The following is a 23,233-nucleotide window of genomic DNA, read 5'->3' as shown; positions in this document are numbered from 1 at the left end:
GCTTCAGGGGGAGAAGCCGGGCTTGGGAAGACGAGACTGGCCCAGAGTCCTGCAGGCTTGACTTGCCTGCGACAGTTCGTTCATTCGTTCGTTTGTTCATTCGTTCATCGTGGATGTGCCAGGCTCCTGTTGCCAGGCTCAGCAGCCGGCAGGTGTCATGCCCAGGGCCCTCAGTCCCATTCACACTTCTGCAATCCCATTCACAAATGAGGAAACTGAGGCCTGGGTAGGTCAAGCCACCCTGGGGCCCCTTGCGCCTTCTCAGGTTCGGCTTGGCTCTGAGCCAAGTCGTGGGATGTGGGAGGGGGTCTTGCGGGGGGGAGGTCACCTCAGAAACCCCTGTGTGCATAGAAGGGGTGTCAGGAGGGGTCCGTCGGGGGGATCCGCAGCCAGACGGACAAACCTATCCCTTTCCAGGGTGCACACAAGAACAGGGGGGCAGCCGGCAGAACTGGGGTGTCCTCCCCTCGAGACCTTCACGAAGAAAGGACGGATGGTGTCGTCTCTGATGGCACGGCCCCCGAGAGACCCAGCTGGACCCCCTGTCCCCACGGCCCCCCGTTCCAGGTCCAGGAACCCCATCCTGGGGTCGGACGGCCCAACGGAGAACATCAGCTCGATCTGCGGCATTTGCCCAGCGTGGACTCCCAGGTCCTGCGGTCCGTTCCGGGTCCTATTCTGGGCTTCTGTGATTAATTTAGGATCCTACTCCAGAATGCTGAGATTTGATTAAACCGCATCCCCCACGGACACCGCTGTCACACGCGACACGGGAACCCGTCTGCTGCAGAAGCGGCAGCGTGGCGGGGGGGGGGGGAGCACAGAGCCAGCGCAGGACACGGCGCCCCCCCACCCTCCCCGTCACTCTTCCTGCAACCCGCGGACGAGGCATCAGCTCTGGCTCTGAAAGGCTGCCGGTACCGCTGCCCTGGGGGGAGGAGGTTCACCCGCAAGTCAACCCCCTTCGTGGCTTGGCAGGGGGGGTGTCGGCCACAGAGGCCGCAGGCCTAGGTCCTCGGGGGTCCGAACTCCCGAGTCGGCGCCCAAAGGAGACGCGGCACGTGTCCATCAGAGACAAAGCACGGCAGGATCTCTCTCGAAGGTAGAGATCGCTCCGGTCGGTAACGGCCCACCCACAGGACCGTGGCAAGTTGTGTGGCCCCGCTGTGGAATACTACACGGCCACGAAAAAGCACCAGCCACTGAGAGACCTGGTGCCGACAGGGGACACTGGATCTCAGCAGCAGCACAGTCAGTGACAGAAAAAAAGGCAGGTGGTAAAGACTACATATACTATGATTCCAGTCGCTTTAGGTAAAAGGCGAAACGGGAAAAGGTTACCCGGTCTTCTAGAGATATATTTATCAGCACGAAGAACGTGAGGAAAAACAGGGGTTGGTTACCGTGAAGGTCAGGATGGTGACTCCTCCAACAGGAAGACAGGGGCTCAGGCGTGGGGACACGACAGGCATGGTTTCTGGGGACTGCTAGAGATCCTCCCTCCCCCCAACCACGAGCCCGTATCACAAAGAGACCCCCAGACTCCACAATCTAGACATACGTTGACATTGCATCATGTTGCTGGGTCTAGAACATTCTAGGTCTAGGATGCCCTGTCTAACGTGGTAGCTGATCCCTGGTCTAGAACATTCTACATCTGTGCTATCCAAAACAGTGGCTGGCTCCTAATCTAGGGTATTCTAAGTCTGAACGCTCCCATACAGGAGGTGACCCCCAGTCTAGAACATTCTACATCTGCTGCCTAACACAGTAGTTATTCCCTGACCTAGAACATTCTAGGGGCACCTGGGCGGCTCAGTCGGCTGAGCGTCCAATCATGATCAGCTCGGGTCATGATCTCACGGTTTGTGGGTCCGAGCCCCGCGTCAGGCTCTGTGCTGACAGCTGGGAGCCTGGAGCCTGCTTCGGCTTCTGTGTCGACTTCTCTCTCTCTCCGCCCCTCCCTTGCTGCGCTCGCTCTTTCTCCCAAAAATAAATAAATAAATGTTTTTTAAAAAGAACATTCTAGACTTGGGCTGCCCAATGTGGTAGCCACTAGCCACGTGTAGTGGTTTAAGTTTAAAACATTTTTTAACGTTTATTGATTTTTGAGAGAGAGAAAGAGAGAGACAGAGCATGAGCGGGGGAGGGGAAGAGAGAGAGGGAGACACAGAATCCGAAGCAGGCTCCGGGCTCCGAGCCGTCAGCACGGAGCCCGACGCGGGGCTCGAACTCACGGACCTTGAGATCACGACCTGAGCTGAAGTCGGACGCTTAACCGACTGAGCCACCCAGGCGCCCCCCAAGTTTATTTATTTTTAATTGGGGGGGGGGAGAGGGTCAGAGAGGGAGAGAGAGAATCCCAAGCAGACTCCATGCTCAGTGGGGAGCCCAGTGCGGGGCTTGAACCCGCGAACTGTGAGATCATGACCTGAGCCCAAATCAAGAGTCAGACACTGAGCTGACTGAGCCACCCAGACGCCCCCTCGTGGAAACATTTAAATGTTAGATGTGGCTCGCGTTCTAGACCAAGACGCGCTGCTCTGGAACCTTCGCTGCTCCTTATTTTCCTGATCAGTGGATGCCAGGAGCATCTCCCAGTCATGACAATCACAAGTGTCCCCAGACGTCACTCAGGGTCCCGCGGGGGCAGAATCGCCCCCCGGGCTGAGACCCCTCCTCTGACCTAACGTAAACTCCTCCACGAGACAGTGGAGGCTTCCCTGTGTCTCCCGCGCTCAGCAGCTCGCCTGGCACATTCCTACCTCCCGGCTCGGCCCACGCCGTCCCCACGCCACCCCTGTCTCCATCTGCCACAATCTTCCCCACCTCTCGAGACACGGCGTGGCTCAGATGCCCTCTCCTCCGAGAAGCCGCCTTGTTTGCCGCACGAAGTCACCAGTGCGGGGCCCCGGCACCCCCCCACCTAGGGCCACCGCGATGCTGTCCCGGCCGCCACACATTCGCTGCTCATTTGGTGCTTGCCCGTCAGAGTGGGTTGAACGGGGACTTCCCTGAAATATGTCCAAGTCCTAACCCCCAGAACCTGTCAATCTGGAAAAGGTGTCCTTACAGACGCGATTAAGTCACGGATCTCGAGACGAGGTTTAGGGTGAGCCCTAGACCCATCGACAGGTGTCCTTATAAGAGAAAGAAAGGCAGAGGGGGAGGGGAGACGTATCAACACAGAGGGCGGCCACGTGGCCACAGAGGCAGAGATGGGGGTGATGCGTCCACAAGCTGGACAGCCACCGGGAGCTGGAGAGACGTGGAACACAGTTCCCCACAGCGTGGCCCTCCTGCCGCGTCGCTTTCAGACTTCTGGCTCCCAGAAGCGCGACAGCATAAATTTCGGTCGCTTTCAGCTCCCCAGTGCATGGCGCTTTGTTACAGTGGCCCCGGGTCACTAACCCGCACCCCCCCCCCGCCCCGTTCACTCCGACCCGGAAAGCTTTGCTCCAAAAACATCCCGAACCTCCCATCTCTACCTCCGCTGTCCCTGCCCGAGCCGCTTGCCAGAACGACCACAGCTCCCTGAGGTCCCTCTGGCCCCTGATGCTCAGAGAAGGTCCCTGAGCTCCCTGTCGAAACAGAACCCCCATCCTGAGTCTGAAAATCGCTCTGAAAGTACCCCCTCCCCGCCCCCGTCGCCTCTGGGCTCCATGGTGTCCTCACCACCGGAAGTCCTTTCATTGGGTTGTTCGTTCAGGTGCTCAGTAAATGTCTGTTGAGTGAACCCATGGGTGTTGAGGACTCGAGGGGCCCCCACTCTAGGGAGAGACACCCCCCCCGCCTTCTTCTGGCTTCCCTCCCGGCTGCTGATGGAGCCCAGAGCCCAGCTTGGGCCCCCAACACAGAGGGCACTGCTTCCCAGGCCCCCAGGGCCTCAGGCGGTGGAGAGGGAGGCTGGCTTTGGCTCTCAGTGATTCCATCAGTAAAATGGGAGCAGAAGAGAGCTAAGAAGGACTGAGCTGGGGGCACTGCTAGAAATCTTAGCAGATCTCCAGGTGGGTACGGATTTCTCCGGACAGATGGTGCAGAGCCCCCAGCCAGAACCTGGTGCCACGCGCCAAGAAACGGTCCACCGGACACGGAAGGGCTGGGCGCCCACACAGGGTCGGCCGTCAAGTCCCCATTCTGCCGTTTGCTGGCTGCTCGACCTTGGACAAATCCACTACAAAACCGGTTTCTTCCCCTAGGTGCCCAGTGCCCCCAGAGGTTCCTGCCAAGGGGAGCGTGGCAGACAGCGTGTGGCTCCAAGACGGGGCGCGAGGTGGTGCCCTCCTTGCGCCCTGGGGGAAGCCGGCCGCCATGCTGTGAGGCTGCTCAAGTTGTCCCCCTTGAGGGGAACTGAGGCCTCTTGTCCACGGCTGCCCCAGGGGCCAGCACGGAGGCAGATCCCTGAGTCACAGTCAGGAGAGACTCTGAGCCACGACCGTGCCGCAGACCCATTCCCTCATTCCGGCCCCCCGGCCACTGGGACCACTAATGCTGGCTGTTTGAAGCCACCAGGTTGTGGAATAATTGTTAGGCCACAGGAGATAACTAGTGGGGTCCACAGAAACTCCACTGTGCCCCCGGGGGCCAGCCTGCGCGGATGCACCTGCCCTCCAGTCCCCAGTTGGTTCGGGGAGGTGATGGCAGAAGGTCCAATGGAGGGAGAACTGTGACTTCTCTTCTCGGATGTCACCTCCTCCGTGAAGCCTTCCGTGACCCCCTTCTCTACAGTTTCCTCCCTCCACCCCACCCCGTTATACTCTTCCGGTGCTGAAGATCAGAGAGGTTAAGTCACTGGCTCACTGCTGCTCAGCAAGGACTGCTTGCTGCCACATCTCCTCCACCCCTCTTGTCTTCACCCAAAAAGGGGCACTTTGTTCTTGACTATGAGGTTGAGGCCAGACCCTGGGCCATTTCTGGTGCTTGTTCAGACCCAAGTCAACCCATGCCATGATGGCATGTTCCCGGCAGGTGCACCCAATCAGCCCTGTTGCACCCAAATTCCCAGCACGTGTGTCTGCAGATGTCACCCAAGCAGCCCCCAGATGTCCCTGATGCTGAAGAGTCCACGAGAGTCCCAGAAGGAAGGGTGAACACCCCAGAGCCCATGGGATGCCAGGGGTCTCACTGTGCTTCCTTCGATTTCCAAGAACAGACGCTGCCTGGGGACCGGGCTCAGCTGGCTCAGGCCGACCACCCTGCCTGCACTGGGGACAGGGGCTTCCTGCCCACCCCAAGAAGGCAGGGCTGACAAGGGAGAGCCAGCGGAGACGGAGCCTGGGCCAGCCTCCCCTGGGGGTGGAAAAGCTGCCCAAACACCCCCTTCGTCAAGGGGCCGTAGCTCTATTTGCTCGTAAGGATGAGGGATAAGAAAATCCCTTTCCTTTTCATATTGAGAAGCAGGCAGCGTCTAAGATCCTCCTGGAGGCCCTTAAGGCCCTTAGGACTTGCCCCGTCCCCTCGCTGCCCTCCCCTCCTCCCCCTGGCTCCCTCGCTCACTCTCTCCAGCCGCACAGGCCCCCTTGCTGTTCCTGCAACGTGCCAGGCACAATCCTGCCTCAAGGCTTCTGCACATGCTGTTCCCTTTCTCTGCTAATGCTTCCTCGTCCTTCAGGTCTCGGCACAATGACACTTGCACGCTGGGCCGGGCCTCTGGGCCGTGTGCAACCTGCACAACCACACACAACCACTCTGGTGTGAAGCAGGGAACATGACAGGCAGTAGGCACTCGAGAAATGCTCTCTCTGGTCATTTCTGCCCCTCTGCACCTTATCCCTCTTTCTGAGTCCAGAGGCACGCGGGCCTCACCGCTGACCCCAGGCAGGGCCTCAGCCTTCCCCAGGGTGAGAGCGTCCCCTCCATCCCCACACCCCAGACAGCACCCAGGACTCACCCCGGGCAAGGTCTTCTGTTCGTGCAGGGCAGTCTGAGCTTTGATGGCGGAGTCCCTGGCACAGTAGGTGAGAAAGGCACAGCCTGGAAGGGAGACAAATGGGGGCGTTAAGAGAAAAGGAGATCGCAGACCCAAGTTCACAGCAGCCTTAATCCCAACGGCCAAAAGGGGAAGGGAGCCAAGTGTCCACCAATGGATAAACGAACACAATGTGGTCCGTCCACACCCTGGAATATCATTCTGCTTTGAAAAGGAAGGATGTCCTGCCACCTGGCACCACGTGGATAGACCCCGAGGACAGTATGCGGTGACAGGAGCCGGACACAGGACACGTCCCGCGTGACCCCACGCGCAGGGGTCCCCAGAGGAGTCCCGTCCACAGGGACAGAGAGTGGATGGTGGGAGCCAGGGCTGGGGAGTCCGTGCTTCATGGGGACAGAGCCTCAGTCTGGGGAGATGGAAAGTTCTGGAGACGGGTGGTGGGGGCGGCTGCACGACAGTGTGAGTGTGCCTGATGCCGCTGAGCTGTGCGCTTGGAAAGGGTGAGGAGGGTGAATTTAATTGTATTTAACCACATTTTTTAAAAAATGGAAAAGAAGGAAAAATTGAGGTAGATTTTATGTTCTTTTTTACTACAAGCCCAAAATAAACAGGACACGGGAGCCAACGGTATTGGGGGGGGGGGGGGGAGGACAATAGCCGTGGTCCAGCCGCCCCTCCCCCTCGGTGAGCTAGGGAAGGGGAGAGGAGAGTAGCTGCTAATTAAATCCGCGTCCGACGCCAGATGAACAGATAGGCAGAGCGCGGGGTGAGGGCCGGTGGGGCAGCGAGGCCGCGGCTGCCCGGGGAGGACGGTGCCCCAAGGATGCAGAAGGTGCTCCAGGACTGGGAGGAGGAGCACAGCGGCTCTGCCACGCACCTGCTTCGTGGCCTTGGGCCCGGCGCCGCCCCTCTCCGGGCCTCAGTTTCCCCGCTCCGCTCCGAGAGGATGGTCCCAGAGCGTACAAGGATGGGTCGGGGCGGGGGCGGGGCTAGAGGGGGCGTGGTGCGGCGGAGCCAATCAGGAGAGGACAGGGGGCGGGCCCTCCCTGAAGTGGTCCAGAGCGAGGGTGTGATTGGTTGGACGCCGTCCGGGCCGGGTGGGGGCTGGGGAGGGGTGCGAGGCGTGAGAACTGCAGAGACCAGAGACACAGAGAGAGACGGAGAGAGGCCCCCAGAGAAAGACCGATGAGATAGATCAATGGTGTTTTGAAAGAGGTCTGCCTGAGGCGGGGTGTGGGATGCAGGCAGGTGTCAGGTCCCCTGAGATGGACCCAGGGGGCCGGGCCTCAGCCCTGGACTCTGCCTCTAACCTCTGTGGACCTCGCGTTCACTGCGTGTGAAACGAGACCATCGTCGTCTGCTCTGGCGCCGTGGACCCTGTGCCCACCACCCCCAGCTCCCCCCGGAGCCTCTCTGCCTCCTCCGACCCCTAGGGCCCCCTGTGCAGAGCCCCTGGGAACAGCCCCGCGGAGCCCAGTTGTGCTCCAGGCAAGAGCTAATTAAGGCCGCGTCCTTCCCTCTGGGATGTGGTCACCACGCTGCCATTCCCACCGGCTGGGCCGGTGGCTGGGGAGGGGTCTGCCTCAGGCCCGAGGGGTCCTCTGGTGCCCTGGGGAGCAGGGCTTTCTAGCGTATAAAAACCATTTGCGGTGAGCACGTAAAACGGTGAAGCCCCCGTGGAAGACGGTTTGGCCTTCCTCAGAAAAGTTAAACAGAATTATCGTAGGACCCCAGCAACTGCACGTCTGGGTCTCTACCCAAAAGAATTGAAAGCAGGGACTCGACAGATATTTCAAACAGATATTACGCATATTCACAGCAGCATTATTCACAACGGCCAAAAGGCGGCACCACCCAAGTGTCCATCAACAGGTGAACGGAAAACACAATGGGGTCCATCCATACGCTGGAATATTATTCTGCCTTAAAAAGCGAGGAATTCTGACCCCCGCTGCAACGTGGATGAACCTTGAAGGATGTTATTACGCTCAGCGTAATAGGCCAGACACAGAAGGACAAGGACTGTCTGGTCCCACTCACAGGGGTCCCTACTGGAGTCCCGTCCCCAGAGACAGAGAGTAGACGGTGGGAGCCAGGGGTGGGGCAGGGGGCGGGGAGCCCGTGCTTCAGGGAGCCAGTTTCCATTTGGGGAAATGAGAAATTCCAGAGACGGATGTTGGGGATGGTTACACAACAGCGTGAGCATGCCTGATGCCCCTGAGCTGTGCACTTAGACACGGTTAAGACGGCGAATTTAATCTTATGCGTATTTTACCCACAATAAAAAAAATTGTAATGGAGATATATTAAAAACAACCCCCCTCCCGTGGGGCGTCTGGGTGGCTCAGTCGGTTGAGCTCCTGACTTCGATTCAGGTCATGATCTCACAGCTCGTGAGTTCGAGCCCCATGTCGGGCTCTGTGCTGACAGCTCGGAGCCTGTTTCGGCTTCTGTGTCTACCTCTCTCTCTGCCCCTCCCCCACTTGTGCTCTCTCTCTCTCTCTCTCTCTCTCTCAAAAACAAACATTAAATATATATATATATATATATATATGCCAAAAAAGTGCAGAACTTAGATTATAAATCACGTAATATATAATAATTTTATAATTATAAAATCACGTAACCATTTTCCAGGTTGAGGAATAGAACACAGACGCTCCCAGAAGCCCGGGTGCTCCCATCCCATGACAATCTCCCCCAGAAGTCACTGCTACCTAGCTCTTGTGATAATCACGTCACTGTTCTTCATTATGGTTCCCTGCCGGGGGCGGGGGGGGGGGGTGTCACTAATCAGTGTAGCTGAGCCCTTCCTGCCTTTGAACTTATATAAATGGAATCATAGCATATGTACACTTTGTATCTAGCTTCTGCCACTCAACGACAGGTGGTTGTGTGTATCAGGGGGTTAATTCCTTTTCCTGGCTTGTAGTGTTTTGCCCTGTGAATATACAGCAAGGCTATCCATTCTCTTGTGGATGGGCGTCGGGGCTGTCCGCTGTTAAAGGCTATCATGAATAAATGTGCTGTGGAGGGTTCTTGCACAGGTACTCTGATGCGCAAAGGCATATCTGGAAATGGAATTGCTGGTAACAAGGTAGGCTTATGTTTGGCTTTAATCGATTCTTTCAAACAGTTTGCCAAAGTGGGTTGTACCAGAGCATTCTCCAACCAGCGGGTCTGACAGTATTTATGCTTCGTTTTCCCCAACCCTTGGTTTTGCCAGCCTTTTAGATGTTAGTCATTATGGTGGGTGTATCATTGTATTTCATTGAGATTGGAACATACATTGCTATAGTTATTAAAAAAGCTGGGCACCTTGTGGCTTTGTAGGAGTTCTTTATGTGGTGTGTAAATAAAGAATACTTTGTATTCTTTTATGGTTACATCTGATGCACACACATCTTCTCCCAGCCCATGGCTGGTCTTTCTACTCCTTTTTTGGTGTTTCTATTTTCTGAATTTAATCCCCCAAGGTCTTCCAGGAAAGGAGAGGCGCTAAAACAACTAGCCTAGGGCCTGAGAGAAATTAGGCACAGCCAGAAAGAAATTGGACTGCAGGGAGATGTAAAATAGAGGCAAAACCCTTCCTCCTTGGGTCCTCTCTTGCCCGTGGGGCCTCATTTGCAGAACATGGAGTGTGCTGGTCCTGGGAGGGGAGGGTGGGACCCCCGAGCAACCTTCAAGGCCATGAGCCTGTGGGTCTGGAAGGTTTGCAGCCAGAGGGACGCAAACCAGATTGCGTGCCGCTGTCCTCGGTGCTGAAACGTTCCCTGTTCTTTTGACCCGCTCTCTTCCTGGCCTCTTTCTCTGTTCTGGTTGGTGAAAATGTGTGATGTTTACCCCTTTCTGGCTAAATATAGCCTTGATTTCCAGTTCTTATTAGGGCTGAATTGTATTCCCCTCCCCAAAACTCATATGTTGCTGTCCTAAACTCCCCAGGACCTCAGAATAAGACCCATTTTGGAAATTGAGTCATTGCCGATGAAATTAGTTAACCTGGACCAGATTCTCCTTTAGTCTCAGAAGGAACCAACTCAACCAACACCTTGATCGCAGACTTCTGGCCTCCGGGGAGGTGAGCAAACACGTTTCTGTTTTTGAAGCCCCCTGGTTTGTGCTAGGTTGTTTCTGCAGCGCTCGCAAACTAATACAATCCCCAGTCAGCACAGACTTGGTAGTGATGTTAATAAAGCTCACTGACTTCTAATCCGAAGAAGCTTGTACTCCATAGCGACTACTTAGTCCTTACAACAAACCCACAAAGTAGCTGCTAGTATTGTCCTATTCTGCAGATGAGGGGCCAGGGCACAGAGTGGGGGTGTGACTTGCCCAAGGTCACACAGATGGGGAATGGAATATCCAGGCCCCATGGGCTGTGCTAACCACTGGGGTGCACTGCCTCGAGCTCGCATCTTTTCTAGAATTTTCTCCAAGGCCTAGGGGAGGGTCACAGGCACCTGACCTGCCTCTCCGTGAAAGGAACTTTAAGATAGTGCCAGGATCCAACGCTGGATCAAATGCCATGAGCCCCATTTCAACTGTTACATCCTGGTCCCAGAGGGACCTTCTGACAGAAGTCACAGCCCTTGCAAAGCCTACGCTGGATGAACCTCTCATCTCAATTCCAGCCCTGGCCACCCCTCCCCCCCCCCCCACCGGCCTCATCAATGACAAGGGGGCCGGGTCTTGTGTCCAGCAGCTCCCTCCCATGCTGGCCAAGCCCTGCGTTCTTCCCAGAATGCTTGGCTCTTGACCATCCCTTCACACCCACATGCATTTTCAAAGCCTGGGCTAGGGTTGATCTGGGGGGTGGGGGGGATGGGGTCAAGGCCTGCAGATCTCTCTAGACCCAAAGGCAGAGCAGAGGCCAAAACGAGGGAGTCACCATATATGTGAAAGTTTCCTAATAACTAGATCTTTCTCATCACGGCTCCTTTGGCAAAGGAGGGAGTTCCCCATCTCTGGAGGTAAGCACCTGTAGCTCCCCAGACAGGAAACCTCCTTGCCAGAGACTACTGAGAATCCCTGCTCATGCTGAGATCCCCTGCTCTCTGCTCTCAGTTCTGAGCCTTTGGGGATCTCATGGCTCAAACCTGTAATAATGATAACAGTCGATGTCCCCCGAGCACCAGGAATCTTGCAGGGGCTCCCCACCCATCGCAACCCTTTGAATCCTCAGACTAGCCCAAGAGAATGGCATGATTGTATTCATTATTATGCCGTTTCACAGATAGGGAAACTGAGACAGCACCTAGTGAGGAATGCGCCTGAGGTTAGATACATCGCATCGGGGCCAGAGGCGGGATTTGAACCCCGGAGGACTAACTCCAGTCTGTGCCTCCTCTGCCTATATTCTCCCTCTTATAAAGATAACAGTAGTAGTCATAACAGCTGATTCACAGAGCACTTCGACAGGGTGGCCATTATCCTGGGAACTTGGCTCCAGGACCCCTCCTCTCTGCAGGAGCCCTACCAGGTGGGTATTATGCAGAGGATGCAGGAAGCAGCAGGTAAGGGTTGAGCTGGAATTTGAACCCGGGAGGGGGGGGGGGCTGGAATATGACATCATGGGCCTCCCTGCCATCCACTGTGCTTGGAGGCTTTGATCCCCAGGGTGTGGAACCACAGGGGCACCCAATCCTGCCATCGTCCCTGAAAGTCGAAGCCTTTCATATTTTAAGACAAAGGTGGCCTTAAGAGCATCTACGAAAAGACAATCGTACTCCACCTACAATCTAGTGTAGACACCGACTGTTTGTATCCAGATAGACTGAATCAGTAGGGGGCTACTTAAAGACACAGGCCGCCCAAACGTGGGGCCCTGGGGTAACTCCACAGAGCCTTCAAGAATAGTGCCCAACTTACAGACGAAAAGTCAGAGGGTCACGGTGGCCCAGGTCACCCACAGGTAGCGACAGAGCTAGGACTTGAGCCCATACCCGCATGACCCCTTTGCACAGGGCTCTTTCCCCAGCCCACAAGGACACTCCTCTCTCCGGCCTTGGAAATGCCGTCTCTGAGGAAGGGAGCAAAGGTGGCTGTATGGTCCCTCCATTGCAACCCGTCTCTGCTCCTTCTGTGCTCTGGGGACAATGCCCTGACTAATGGGTGACGCTGACAGCTCCCAGGCTGGGAAGAGGCACATCGACGCACCCCCATGTGTGGTCAGCATAGAGGGAGGACTAGAGCACAGGACAGAAGTCAAGGGGGGGCAGAGCCGAGGGCAACATGGGGCAGGGCAACGACTGAGCCCGGGCCAGGCGGGGCAGAGAGGAAAGACGGATGGGACACTCCAGGCAGGGCTCGGACGCCCTGGCCGTCCCTGGGAGGGTGTCGTGGATTGTCTTGTCCCCCGGAAAAGTCACATGTGCATTCCACACCCTGTGCGGGGGACTCAACTTGGAAAAAGGGACCGTGCAGATGTAATTAAGGATCTGGAGATGAGGTAATGAGGTGGGTCCCAGATCCACCTGGAGGTCTGGGGGGCATCAGGGGAAGGACCCCCCCCCCCCGGGGACTGACTAAAAATCCCCCAAAAGGCCCAGCAAGGAAGTGCCACCAGCACACAGAGCCAAGTCCTGGGCCAGACCTCCCCCCCCACCCCTTAGCTGGAATCCTCACTCCTGCTGGCAGTTATTTTTATCCCGCGCCTTACAGATGCGTGAACCCAGGCTCAGAGAGGCTTAGTGCTTTTCTGAGGTCACACAGCAAATCAGAAACAAGCCCTTCAGCTGAACCCAGACTCAGGGTTTGCGGCTGGGGGGCAGGGGGAGGTGGGAAAGAGCTTTTGAGTTTCAGAAAATCCCAGAGTGCAGGAAAGAGGCCTTAAGGGGCCTAAAGAAAAATTTGTTTGAAAATGAAATAGAACAACAGAAATTGTTGTTGTTTTTTTCCTTCTTACTGTTCACGGTCGTCATTTACGTGGGTCAATCTGGGATTTCTGTCACTTGCGCGGAGCTGGCCAGGTCTGGGGACCGGCCATGGCCACGCGCCTGGCTGCACCCTGTCCCCCACCCCTGCCCCGCACGCGGCGGCTCTACCGCTCTTCCCGAGCCTGTGCCGGGCGCTCACCGCCTATCCTGTCCGGAGTCATTCTCCCCACGGGACAGGGAGCTCCCTGCGGGTGGGAACCAAGCGTGCAGGCCACAGACGTGTCCCCAGAGCCCAGCACTGCGCCCAGCGCGCTGTGTGCGCAGCAAGCACTTGGGGGCAGCTCACGGCCTCCAGGCTGGTCCAGTGCCCATCCACGCCCTCCTGGAGCTGCGGTGCCCTCCACCCGGGTCCCCCCTCGCTGCCGCCACCGTCTCCCCCCCCCCCCAACAAATCAGCCCTGCCCCAGGGGCCACAAGAGGGCGCCCGTGAGCATTCCTCTGCCCCCAGCCTTCAGGGGCTCCCACCTCCCTGGGGGTAAAAGCCTCAGTCCTCTCCGTGGCCCCCAAGCAGGACCTGCCCTCCCCTACTCCTCTCTCCCCCTCGTTCACTCTTTCCCAGCCACACATGCCTCCTCTGTTCCTCCAACACTCCAGGCCCAGTCCTGCCCCAGGACCTTTGCATGGGCTGCTCCAGAATACGCTCTGCCAGATCTCTGCACGGTTCACTCCCTTCCTTCAAGTCTTGGCTCAGATGTCACCTCCTTAGTGAAGGCTCCTTAAGCACCCTGTTTAAAGTGACGGCCCTCAACCATCCGCTCACCCTGCTCTGTTTTTCCAGGGCCCTTACATGCCGCATACAGGTTTCCCTCGCCATCCAAAAGCACAGCGTTCCTGTGAAACTTTCCGTAACCCCAAATGGCATAAAGCAAAGAAGCAATTACCACTGGTTTATGTGGAAAACTTTTGAAGATTCCCAGACCCCCGAATTGGCCTCTCTTAGGCTCTTCTGATAGGTTAGGACACATCTTGCTAATGGAGGCACAGAATTAAACGAGGCAAGGCCCAGACGCTTGCAGACACAGTTCAGAGCTCCGGCTGCAGGCATGCCCGAGCGTGGTCCCGGGGAAGGCGCCCCGTGGGGCTGCCCTCGCTGCTGGGGGCTCGCACTGCCTCCGTAAGCCTTCCCCGAGTGCAAAGCCAGCGCTGGGTGCTGTTTTAGCGTTTTGCCTTTTTTCACAAAAGCAAAAATCTCCTTCAGATTTCTTTCGGTTACCAAAAAAGGTACTCATGTAGGCCTTTCATGAGAGCAGAGGGACTAGCATAATACAGACTTTCCAGGAGCAGAGGTTACCTGTATTATATTTATTTCTGTCTCCCCGCCTCCCCCAGCCCACTGAAATGTCCTGTCCACAAGGACAGTCAGTTTTTCATGTTTTTTTTTTTTTTTCCCCAGGGTTCCCAGGACCTAAATAGTGCCAGGTACACAGTAGGCGCTCAATGAATACTTGTGGACTGAATGGATGTGTTTTCAAACTGACCTGCTCACATGGAGACAATCTCTCTGAGGGTAGCGATATCCGAACCCTTTTTATCCTTCCCTTTTCCTCCCCCACGCCCAGCACGGGGCCGATTCAATATTTCCTGAACACCTATTATGTGCCAGCTGTACCGTGGAAAGAGATGCAGGAAAGACCCCCTTGTTCGTCTCTGATCGCCAACAAGGACCGCACCACAACAGGGCGAATCCCTTTGCTCCCAAGCCCCCTGCATGCCAGGCGGCCCACCTTCTTGGCCTTTAACCTTTGGCTCTGGGATCTAGCGGCTAAAGAGGGGCTCAAACCCTGCCCGATGCCCCCCTCTGCTGTGTGATCTTGGGTCACTTAACCTCTCTGAGCCTCCACTGCGGATTACGGAAGACATCTCCTTGTGCTGTGGGGCCACCCTTCAGCCACCACCTGCCCCCCACACCTTCTCTCCTCCCCCCATCCTCTTAGCCCCAGACTGTCCCCACTTTGCTAAGAACAGTGGGGCGGACAGCCTCTCCCGTATTCATCGCCCCTCCCCTCACTTACAAACCCACTGGCTCCTGTGCAGAGGGCATGACTTCATGCGCATGGCTCACACCCCTGGACCCCTCACCCCAGCGCATCATCTCTGGGGTGACCTTCTGCCTCCCTGGCCGGGCTCCTTAGCCTCCACTGCTGAAACCTCCTCTGCCCCAGACTTACACATCGGGGCTTCTCAGGCCTCGTCTGGACACACCCTCAGTCTCCTGCCCCCAGCCGTCTTGACTCCTCCCACAGACTCTCACCATTGCTGCACCACGGATCCATCCAGAAACCACCCACCCATCCACCTGTCCATCCGCCTGTCCACCCATTCACCTGTCCATCTGTCTATCCCTCCACCTCTCCATCCCGTCATCTGTTTTCCATCCATTTATCTACCCGCCTGTCCAGCCACCTATCCACACATCAATTCACCCGTCCACCTGCTGTGTCCCAGGCACTGTTCTAGGCCCTGGGGACACAGAGGTGGACACAAAAGGCAAAAAGCTCCTACCCTCATGCTGTATTCACTCTAAGGGGGGGGGGAAGGGAAAAACAAATAGCATAAACACAAAACCTATGAGGAGTCTTCATTTTCACAGGAAAAAAAGGAAAGCAGGGAAGAGGGGCTTGGAGTGCTGGAGGGTGGCTGTGATTATAAGTCATTTCTGCAGGGAGGCGGCACTGAGAAGGTGAAGGTTGAAAGGCAGGAGGAAGGAGGCATGTGTGTATCTGGGGGAAGAGGAACATCCACCAAGTAGGTGACATCTGAGCCAAGACCTGAAGGAAGTGAGAGAGTGAACTCTGCAGAGATTTGGGGGCACAGCATTCCAGGTAGCAGAGACAGCTGATGCAAAGGCCCTGGGGAAGGACCGACCTGAGGAGCAGCCAGGAGGCCCGTGTGGCTGCAGCAGAGTGAGCGAGGGGGCGAGAGGGAGGAGGGGCGGCCAGGGCGGGGATGGGGCTGTGTCCCCAAATTGCGGTAGAATGTACATAACGTAAAATGTGCCACCTCAACCGTCTCTCGGTGCGCTGGCAGCAGGCACGCTCACGCTGTCGTGCAGCCGCCCCCACCACCCGTCTCCAGAACTTTCCATGTCCCCAGACCGAGACTCTGTCCCCATGAAGCACGGACTCCCCGCCCCCTGCCCCACCCCTGGCTCCCACCGCCTGCTCTCTGTCTCTGTGGACGGGACGCCTCTAGGAGTGGGGTCACGCGGGACGCGTCCTTCTGTGTCCGGCTCCTGTCACCGCGCACAGTGACCTCCAGGTCCGTCCACGCAGCGGCAGGCGGGAGGACGTCCTCCCTCCCTGAGGCTGGGTCACATTCCGGCGTGTGGATGGACCACACCGTGTGTACTGACTTATCCACCAGGGGACACTCGGGGCGTTCCCACTTTGGTGCTGCTGTGAACACGGGCGTGCAAACAGCTCTCGGAGACTTTCAATTCTTCGGATCTGTCCTCGGAAGTGGAACGGTCGGGTCACACGGCAACTCCGCGTGAAGGTCCCTGAGGAACCGCCAGACGTCTCCCTCAGCCCTGCCCCTTCCCCCTCCCCACCCCCGGCCACGCTCGCTCGCGGGCTCGGACTCCTGCGCGTCCTGCAGATACTCTACTCGTCTTCTGTTTTGTTTTACAACAGCCACCCCGATGCGCCGAGAGGCACCTCACTGCGCTTCCTGCGTGTGGTTCCTGCACCCTCAGCCCCAGGACGCCCTCTCTGCACCCCCCCGCCCCACCCCCCCCCGCCACCCATCACCTCCGTCCGTCTGTCCGTCCAGGCCAGCGCAGACATCCTGCCCACCGCTCAGAGCACTGGACTCCCTAGGGACACGCGCCAGGTTTCCATCCTGAATGTAGCAGGACTCAGGAAATCGTGGAGAGAGGGGGCAAGTAGGTGGGTGAAGAAATGAGCCCCAGCCCCAGCCATCCGCCTCGGGTCGCTCTAGGTGATGCCAGGTCCCTTCTGGCACGCGACGAATTTGCCGTGTGTCCGGGGGGAGGTCTTCCCCCTCTCTGAGCCTCTGTCTCTCACTGTGCATGGGGTTGCTCTAGGGCCCCCAGCCACGGTGGGGGAGGGGCGTCATCTGCAGAGGGTCAGGGACAAGGAGTCTCTCCCCTAGCGCTGGCCACACCTCCAGGCAGTTTGCTGTCCTCAGGAGGCCCTCAGAGGGAGCGGGTGCAGCCACACTCTCGGAGGCTCTGAGCCTTCGCTTCCCCATCGAGAACACGGAGAACCCAGAGTCCATGGTCTGCAGATTCTGAGCTCCGTATGGGATGCTGTCCTTCCCCTGCCCACTGCCTTCCAGGGCTCTCACCCCACTCGGAGTAAAACCCACGATCCTCTCCAAGACGCGTGAGACCCTGAGCGACCTACCCTGTGTCCTCCCTGCCCTCCCTCCTTCCTCTCTCCCCTTGCCCTCTGTGCTCCAGCCACACAGGCCTCCTCACTGTTCCTCTCACAGGTCAAACTCATTCCGACCTCAGGGCCTTTGCATGTGCTGTTTCCTCTCCTGGAATGCCTTTCCCTTGGCTTCAGAATCACAGCTTTCTCATCTGTCATTCAGGTCACCTGCTCAGAGAGGCCATCTTTGGCCACCCAAGCTATCACCTTCCAACACACATCTTACTTTTATTTTCTTCACGGCAACTCAATCCAATCTAAATCTTACTTGTTTGTTACCCAATTTATCATCAGTTCCCCTCTCCCCTGGAAGGGTTTGTGTCCCTAGACCCCAGGTCAGCGCCTGGCACATAACAGAGATATGGAAAACAATTGCTATCTGACTACCTGACCATGTACTGAGGACACCTGCAACATGAAGGACATCACTCAGAGTACGTGCATTAATCACATTATGTAAGTGAACTCCAATTTCTGCAACTACTCTGGAAGACAGCTTTCAATATTCCTTCTCTTCTACAAAGGAGAAGCCAAGACTCAGAAAAGATGAGGTGGCTTGTTCAAGATCACAGAGAAGCAAAAAAAAAAAAAAAAAAAAAAAAGCACAACCAGGAACAGAAACCAAGCCTGTGAGACCACAGACCTGATGGGTCATTCCCTTTCATCACGTGTGGAGGAAGGTGGCAAATGCTGGGAACGTAGCCATCCACCCATCCATCCCTCCGTCTTTCATCCATCCATCTGTCCATCTGTCCATCCCTCCATCCACCCATCCATCCGTCCCTTCCTCTCTCCATCCCTCCCTCCATTCCTCCATCCATCTATCCATCCATCCATGCATCCCTCCATCCACCCATCCATCCCTCCCTCCCTCTCTCCATCCCTCCCTCCCTCCATCCATCCATCCCTCCCTCCCTCCATCCATCCACTCATCCATCCATCCATCCATCCATCCACCCCTCCATCCATCCATCTATCCATCCACCCATTCCTCCATCCCTCCCTCCCTCCTTCCCTCCCTCCACCCATCCATCCATCCACCCATCCATCCCTCCCTCCCTCCCTCCATCCATCCATCCCTCCCTCCCTCCATCCATCCACTCATCCACCCATCCATCCCTCCCTCCCTCTCTCCATCCCTCCCTCCCTCCCTCCATCCATCCATCCCTCCCTCCCTCCATCCATCCACTCATCCATCCATCCATCCACCCCTCCATCCATACATCCATCCATCCCTCCCTCCCTCCCTCCATCCATCCATCCACTCATCCATCCATCCATCCATCCACCCATCCATCCATCCACCCATCCATTCCTCCATCCACCCATCCATCCATCCATCCCTCCATCCATCTATCTATTCATCCCTCCCTCCCTCTATCCATCCACTCATCCATCCATCCACCCATCCATCCATCCATCCACCCCTCCCTCCCTCCCTCCATCCATCCATCCACTTATCCATCCATCCATCCATCCACCCATCTATCCATCCCTCCCTCCCTCCATCCATCCATCCACCCCTCCATCCATCCATCTATCCATCCATCCATCCACCCATCCATCCCTCCATCCATTCCTCCATCCCTCCCTCCCTCCCTCCACCCATCCATCCATCCATCCTTGCATCCATCTACTCACTTATCCATCTATCTGGCCATAGTGTAACCAGCCCACCCTCCCACATCCAACCATTCCCCATCCCCACCCCCAACCTCTCATTCCCTCGTGCCCTCATCCCTCCACATGTTCCACTTCCAAATGACAAACAAGACACAGTCCCTGCCCCCACAGAGCTTACATATCAGTGAAATCCCCATGACCCCAGGCCAACAGGACTATTGCCAGGTCAGTGTCTTCCCAACCCAGCAGCCCCTTCCTCTGGCACTGGTCGCCTTCAGTCCAAGGACAGCCAGCCTCCCTTGATGGCTCTCACCCTGACTCTTCACCTCCACAATCACATCTCTTTCTCTGCCTCCTCTACTCCTCTTCCCAAATGGGTCAAGACTCAGTCTGGGAGGTGGAACGCCTAGCTATATTGCTGTGTGACTTAGGGCTGAGTGCTACGCCTCTCTGAGCCCCAACCCATCATGCGATCCATGTGAGGGAGGGGAACTTGGTCCCTTGAGAACACAGGTCTGCTTCTTTGCATTTCTAGTTTCCCCACAGTGTGGGCTCACCCCAAGGGGAAGCTTCCTCTTTTTCCATCCTTCTGCGTAAGAAGCAGGCATATCCTGAGTGAGGCTGGGAGGCTGGAAAGGGGCTGGTAATGGCAGGTGAACAGACATGAAGCGCCCTTTCCACCCAAGTCTGAATTCCTCCCCTGCTCTAAATTCTTCCATGGCTCCCCAATGCCCTCAGTCTGGGATCACAGGCCCTCCGGGGTTCAGCCCATGCTGACCCTCTGGCTTCACCTCCCAGGTCCCACCTAATTCCTTTCCTCCTCCAGGTGTGCCCTCCACACCTCCAGGCCTCTGTAAACCCTGCTCCCTCTGCCCACATGCATGAGGACGTCTGCCTAGCTGACTCACAGCCATGCCCATCCCAGGGCCAGGAAAACAGTCCTTGTTTCGGCGAATAAACAAATGAAGCACTTCCTTCACCGGGCAGGCTCCTATTCTCCTTTCAAAGCCTCTGTTCTACAGCCCCTCGTCCACGCCGCCAGAGTTCCCAGGCAGAGCCCCAGATTCCTGTCCGGTTCCCTCAACCCTGCCTCCCTCCCTCCGACCCAGCCCTGACCACTCACTCTGAGTGCGAGTGCCTAGCTCTGCCTTGCCATCAGAGACCTTCGCATTTCTCGTGCCCAGTAGCGGCCCCAAAAGGCTTTCAGGAAGCGTTGGCCGAACGAACGAATGGGCGAGTAGGCATGGCCCTGCCTAATGGCCAGGCTCTCACCTGCCAATGTCAAGGGTGAAAGAGAGAGACAGGAGCCTGTGTCAGACACCCCAAGTGCCAGAGCCTCTCAGAAGAGCCCCCCGGGTAAGTCCCACAACAGAAGGGGACGCTGGGGCCCCCAAGACCCTTTGTTCCTTTCTCACCAGGGCAAACCCCCCACGCCCCTCGCCAGAAGTTTCCAGAGGTAGCACTGCTCTGGGCCTTTGCACATGCTTTTCTCTGTGCCAGGAACACCTGTCCCCACCAACGGATCCTTCTCACCCTGTAGGCGTCAGCCCAGTCCCACGATAAGCCCAGCTCCTCCTGACCAAGCATGTACTCTGTGCCCGGCTCGCGGTCCTCCCCTTCCCCACTGCTCTGAGCGTGAAAGCCCTGCTGTCTCCCGACCCTGTAGGCGAGAGCACGGTCTGCCAGTAAGACTAGAGAAACCAGATCATCTCAATGCCAAGCTCAGAACTGCTCTTTTATACTGACCACCTCCTCCAGGAAGCCCTCCTGGTCTCCACACCTGCAGGGGCTCCTCTGGGCTGTGTTCCCACCATCGCAGCCTGAACATCAATGCCTTTAACCTCCTCCTTCCTCACTGAGTCCCTCCTACCAGACTGGGCTTTGAAGGCAGGTCAGGTCTGGGCAGGGGAGGGTAATCTGTGTTGCCCAACATCATATCCTGGGTCTGGAACGGCGCCTGGCACACAGCAAGTGCTCAATGAATGTTGGTTATATGGGGAGATGCACTCGTGTCTTGTTCAACCCATCGTGAATCCACAGGGATGCCTGGTTGCACGGATTCCCATCTCCCCATGAACGCTGCACACAGTAGGTGCTTGGTCAACACTCTCTGCCCGAAGGAGGGCAGACATGATGTCACAGTACGGCCTGTAAGGCCCCTGTTAAATCGGGGAAGAACGGGCAGCTGGGGAAACTGAGGCACGGGGAGGGGCACGCCCAGCTCAGAGTCAGGCGGCCGGCCCTGGCGGCCGGCCCCCAGCACCCCCCACGCGCGGTGCTCACAACTCCTCCCTCGGTGCCCCCGCCAGGCAGCCCTCCGTCTCCCTGGGGCTGGCGCGTCACCCTTGGAATCTCACGCCTCAGAGCTCAGCCTCCCCTCCTGCCGCGGAGTGAGCAGCTGGGGCTCCCATGGAAACCACAGGCCTCCGCCCGGCCCCCCCACCTGCACCGGCCCCCCTCACAACCTCCGCTTTAAGACAAATATTGTCATTAACATGCAAATGCATATGTGATTACCATAAATGGGGGGCCTCTCGGCGGTGGCTGCCGAGCCCTAGAGCCCTATCGTGGGAGCCTGCCCCGGGCGGGGTGGGCACCGACGCGCCTTCGGCCCCCATCGGGAGAGAGAGGGACAGCCCGGCCACGCCAGGCACCCCCGTGGGCCCCCTCTGCGGGGGCTGTCCCCTGGCCGGAGCCAGGTGGGGGGACATGGGGACACCGGCTGGTGGGAGCCCCCCAGTTCGGCCCGAGCTCCTGGCTGGGCTCCCTTTCTGGTCTGAGTGAGGAAGCGGCCTTGCAGCCTCCCTGCTCCCCCTTCTCCGTGGCTCTCCCTGACTCCCCCTCCCTGCCTCTCCCTGGGTGTGTGTGGTGGTGGGGGGGGGGGCTCCACTTGCCTCGGTTTCTCTCTCTGTCTGTGTGTCTGTCTCCTTTCCTGCTCTTGCTGTGTCTCTCGTGGTCTCTCCTTGTGTCTCTAAATCATTTCTCTGTCTGTCTCCATCCCTTATCTTAAAAACAAAACAAGCCAGCGCCCAAGGGCCTGCCCTCTTGCTGAGGACCCTGTCTTTCCCATCCTGCCCCCTACCCCGACACTCAGGTCCCAGAGCCCCCCCCTCCCCCGGCACGGCTGGACCTCCCACCTGTCACTTGGTCTCACGGGGACCCCACAGGCCATCAGGCATCGGGGTGCCTCATGCCACAGCCCCTTCCTCCCCAACACCATCTTTGAGGGGGGGCCGACTCTTGTCTGGGGGGGGACCTGTCACCGTACTTTTGTATTCCCTGGGTTGGAGGGGACACAGGTGGGAGACAGTGAGGGCCCAGGCTCTGGTGGGTGTTTGGGAGCCAGTACTGACCCCTCCCGGCCTCAGTTTCCCTTCCATGTGAAATGCGCTGATGCTCGCAAGCCCACCCCAGCGGCCATCCCTTCGGTGGGGGACTGAACAGGCCCCAGGTATGACAGTTAAGGATGAGATGATGGTCAGGACAGGGATGATGATGACCCATGCTGCTGTCCCTTTTAGCACCCCCGGTGTCCGTCGTCACGGGATCCCCTAGCATTCGGGAGCCCAGAAGGCTCTGGGGCTGGGGGGGGGGAATCTCTCCCCCCACCCTCACCCCCGCCGGGGCCACACCCCCAGCCCTCGCTGCTCTCAGCCAGCGCCAACAGCAGGCATCCTGTGCCCATTGGCTCCCCAGAAATGAAACCAGGGAAGTGTTGGCAGGAGGCGCCTGAACACCCCCTGTACTTCCCATTCATCACTCCGCCTCCCTTTGGCTGAGACCCAGAGAGGGGCAGCCACTGGCCAAAGGTCACACAGCGGAGCCATCATCCTAGCTGCTGGCCCTTGAGACCCCCTCACCTCCAGCTCCCTCCCACAGGTGAGGCCCAGCCAGGCCCAGCACAGGGGGTGTCAGGAGAGAGATCCGGTGTTGGAGGATGGGCGGGAGGAGACGTCCCCCTCCCCACCCCCTGCAGCCGGGGGCCCCTGGGAAGTGGAGGGTGGGAGCTGGGTGTCACGGACACCCGACTGCCTAATTGTCACCCTTCTGGGAAAGACCCCGAGACGCCCCTAAGCCTAACAATCCCCAGCCAGGAAAAAAAATAACCCGACATTCAAGAGGCCCTGCTTTGCGGACAGTGGGGGAAACTGAGGCTCCAGCCCAGGCGGAAACCCAGCCACAGTCCGTCCCTTCCCCTGGTGGGGGTGGGGGGGGTGTCCAGGGGAGATTTAAAAATGAGCAAAGGGAGGAGGGCCACCCGGTGTGTGCACCCCCTGCACCCCATCAGCTTCCCTCACTCAGAGCCCACCAACAGCCTATCAGTTCAACATTTGGGGGGGCACGTGGAC

General features: G+C 57.6%; 1 protein-coding gene across 1 annotated transcript in view; it reads right to left on the bottom strand.

Moving 5' to 3' along the window:
• CELF5 (CUGBP Elav-like family member 5) overlaps window positions 1-23,233 on the bottom strand; it is a 47,742-nt gene that overhangs the window by 22,533 nt on the left and 1,976 nt on the right. Inside the window, exon 2 of the mRNA XM_042927958.1 lies at window positions 5,891-5,973. Coding sequence (XP_042783892.1) covers window positions 5,891-5,973 — 83 coding nt within the window. The remainder of the gene's footprint in view (window positions 1-5,890; window positions 5,974-23,233) is intronic.

This window comes from Panthera leo, chromosome A2, assembly GCF_018350215.1.
Source record: "Panthera leo isolate Ple1 chromosome A2, P.leo_Ple1_pat1.1, whole genome shotgun sequence".
In the NCBI taxonomy this organism is placed as follows: domain Eukaryota; kingdom Metazoa; phylum Chordata; class Mammalia; order Carnivora; family Felidae; genus Panthera; species Panthera leo.
The sequence above is the reverse complement of the archived record's forward strand: the minus strand, read 5'-3'. Positions and strand labels throughout refer to the sequence as shown.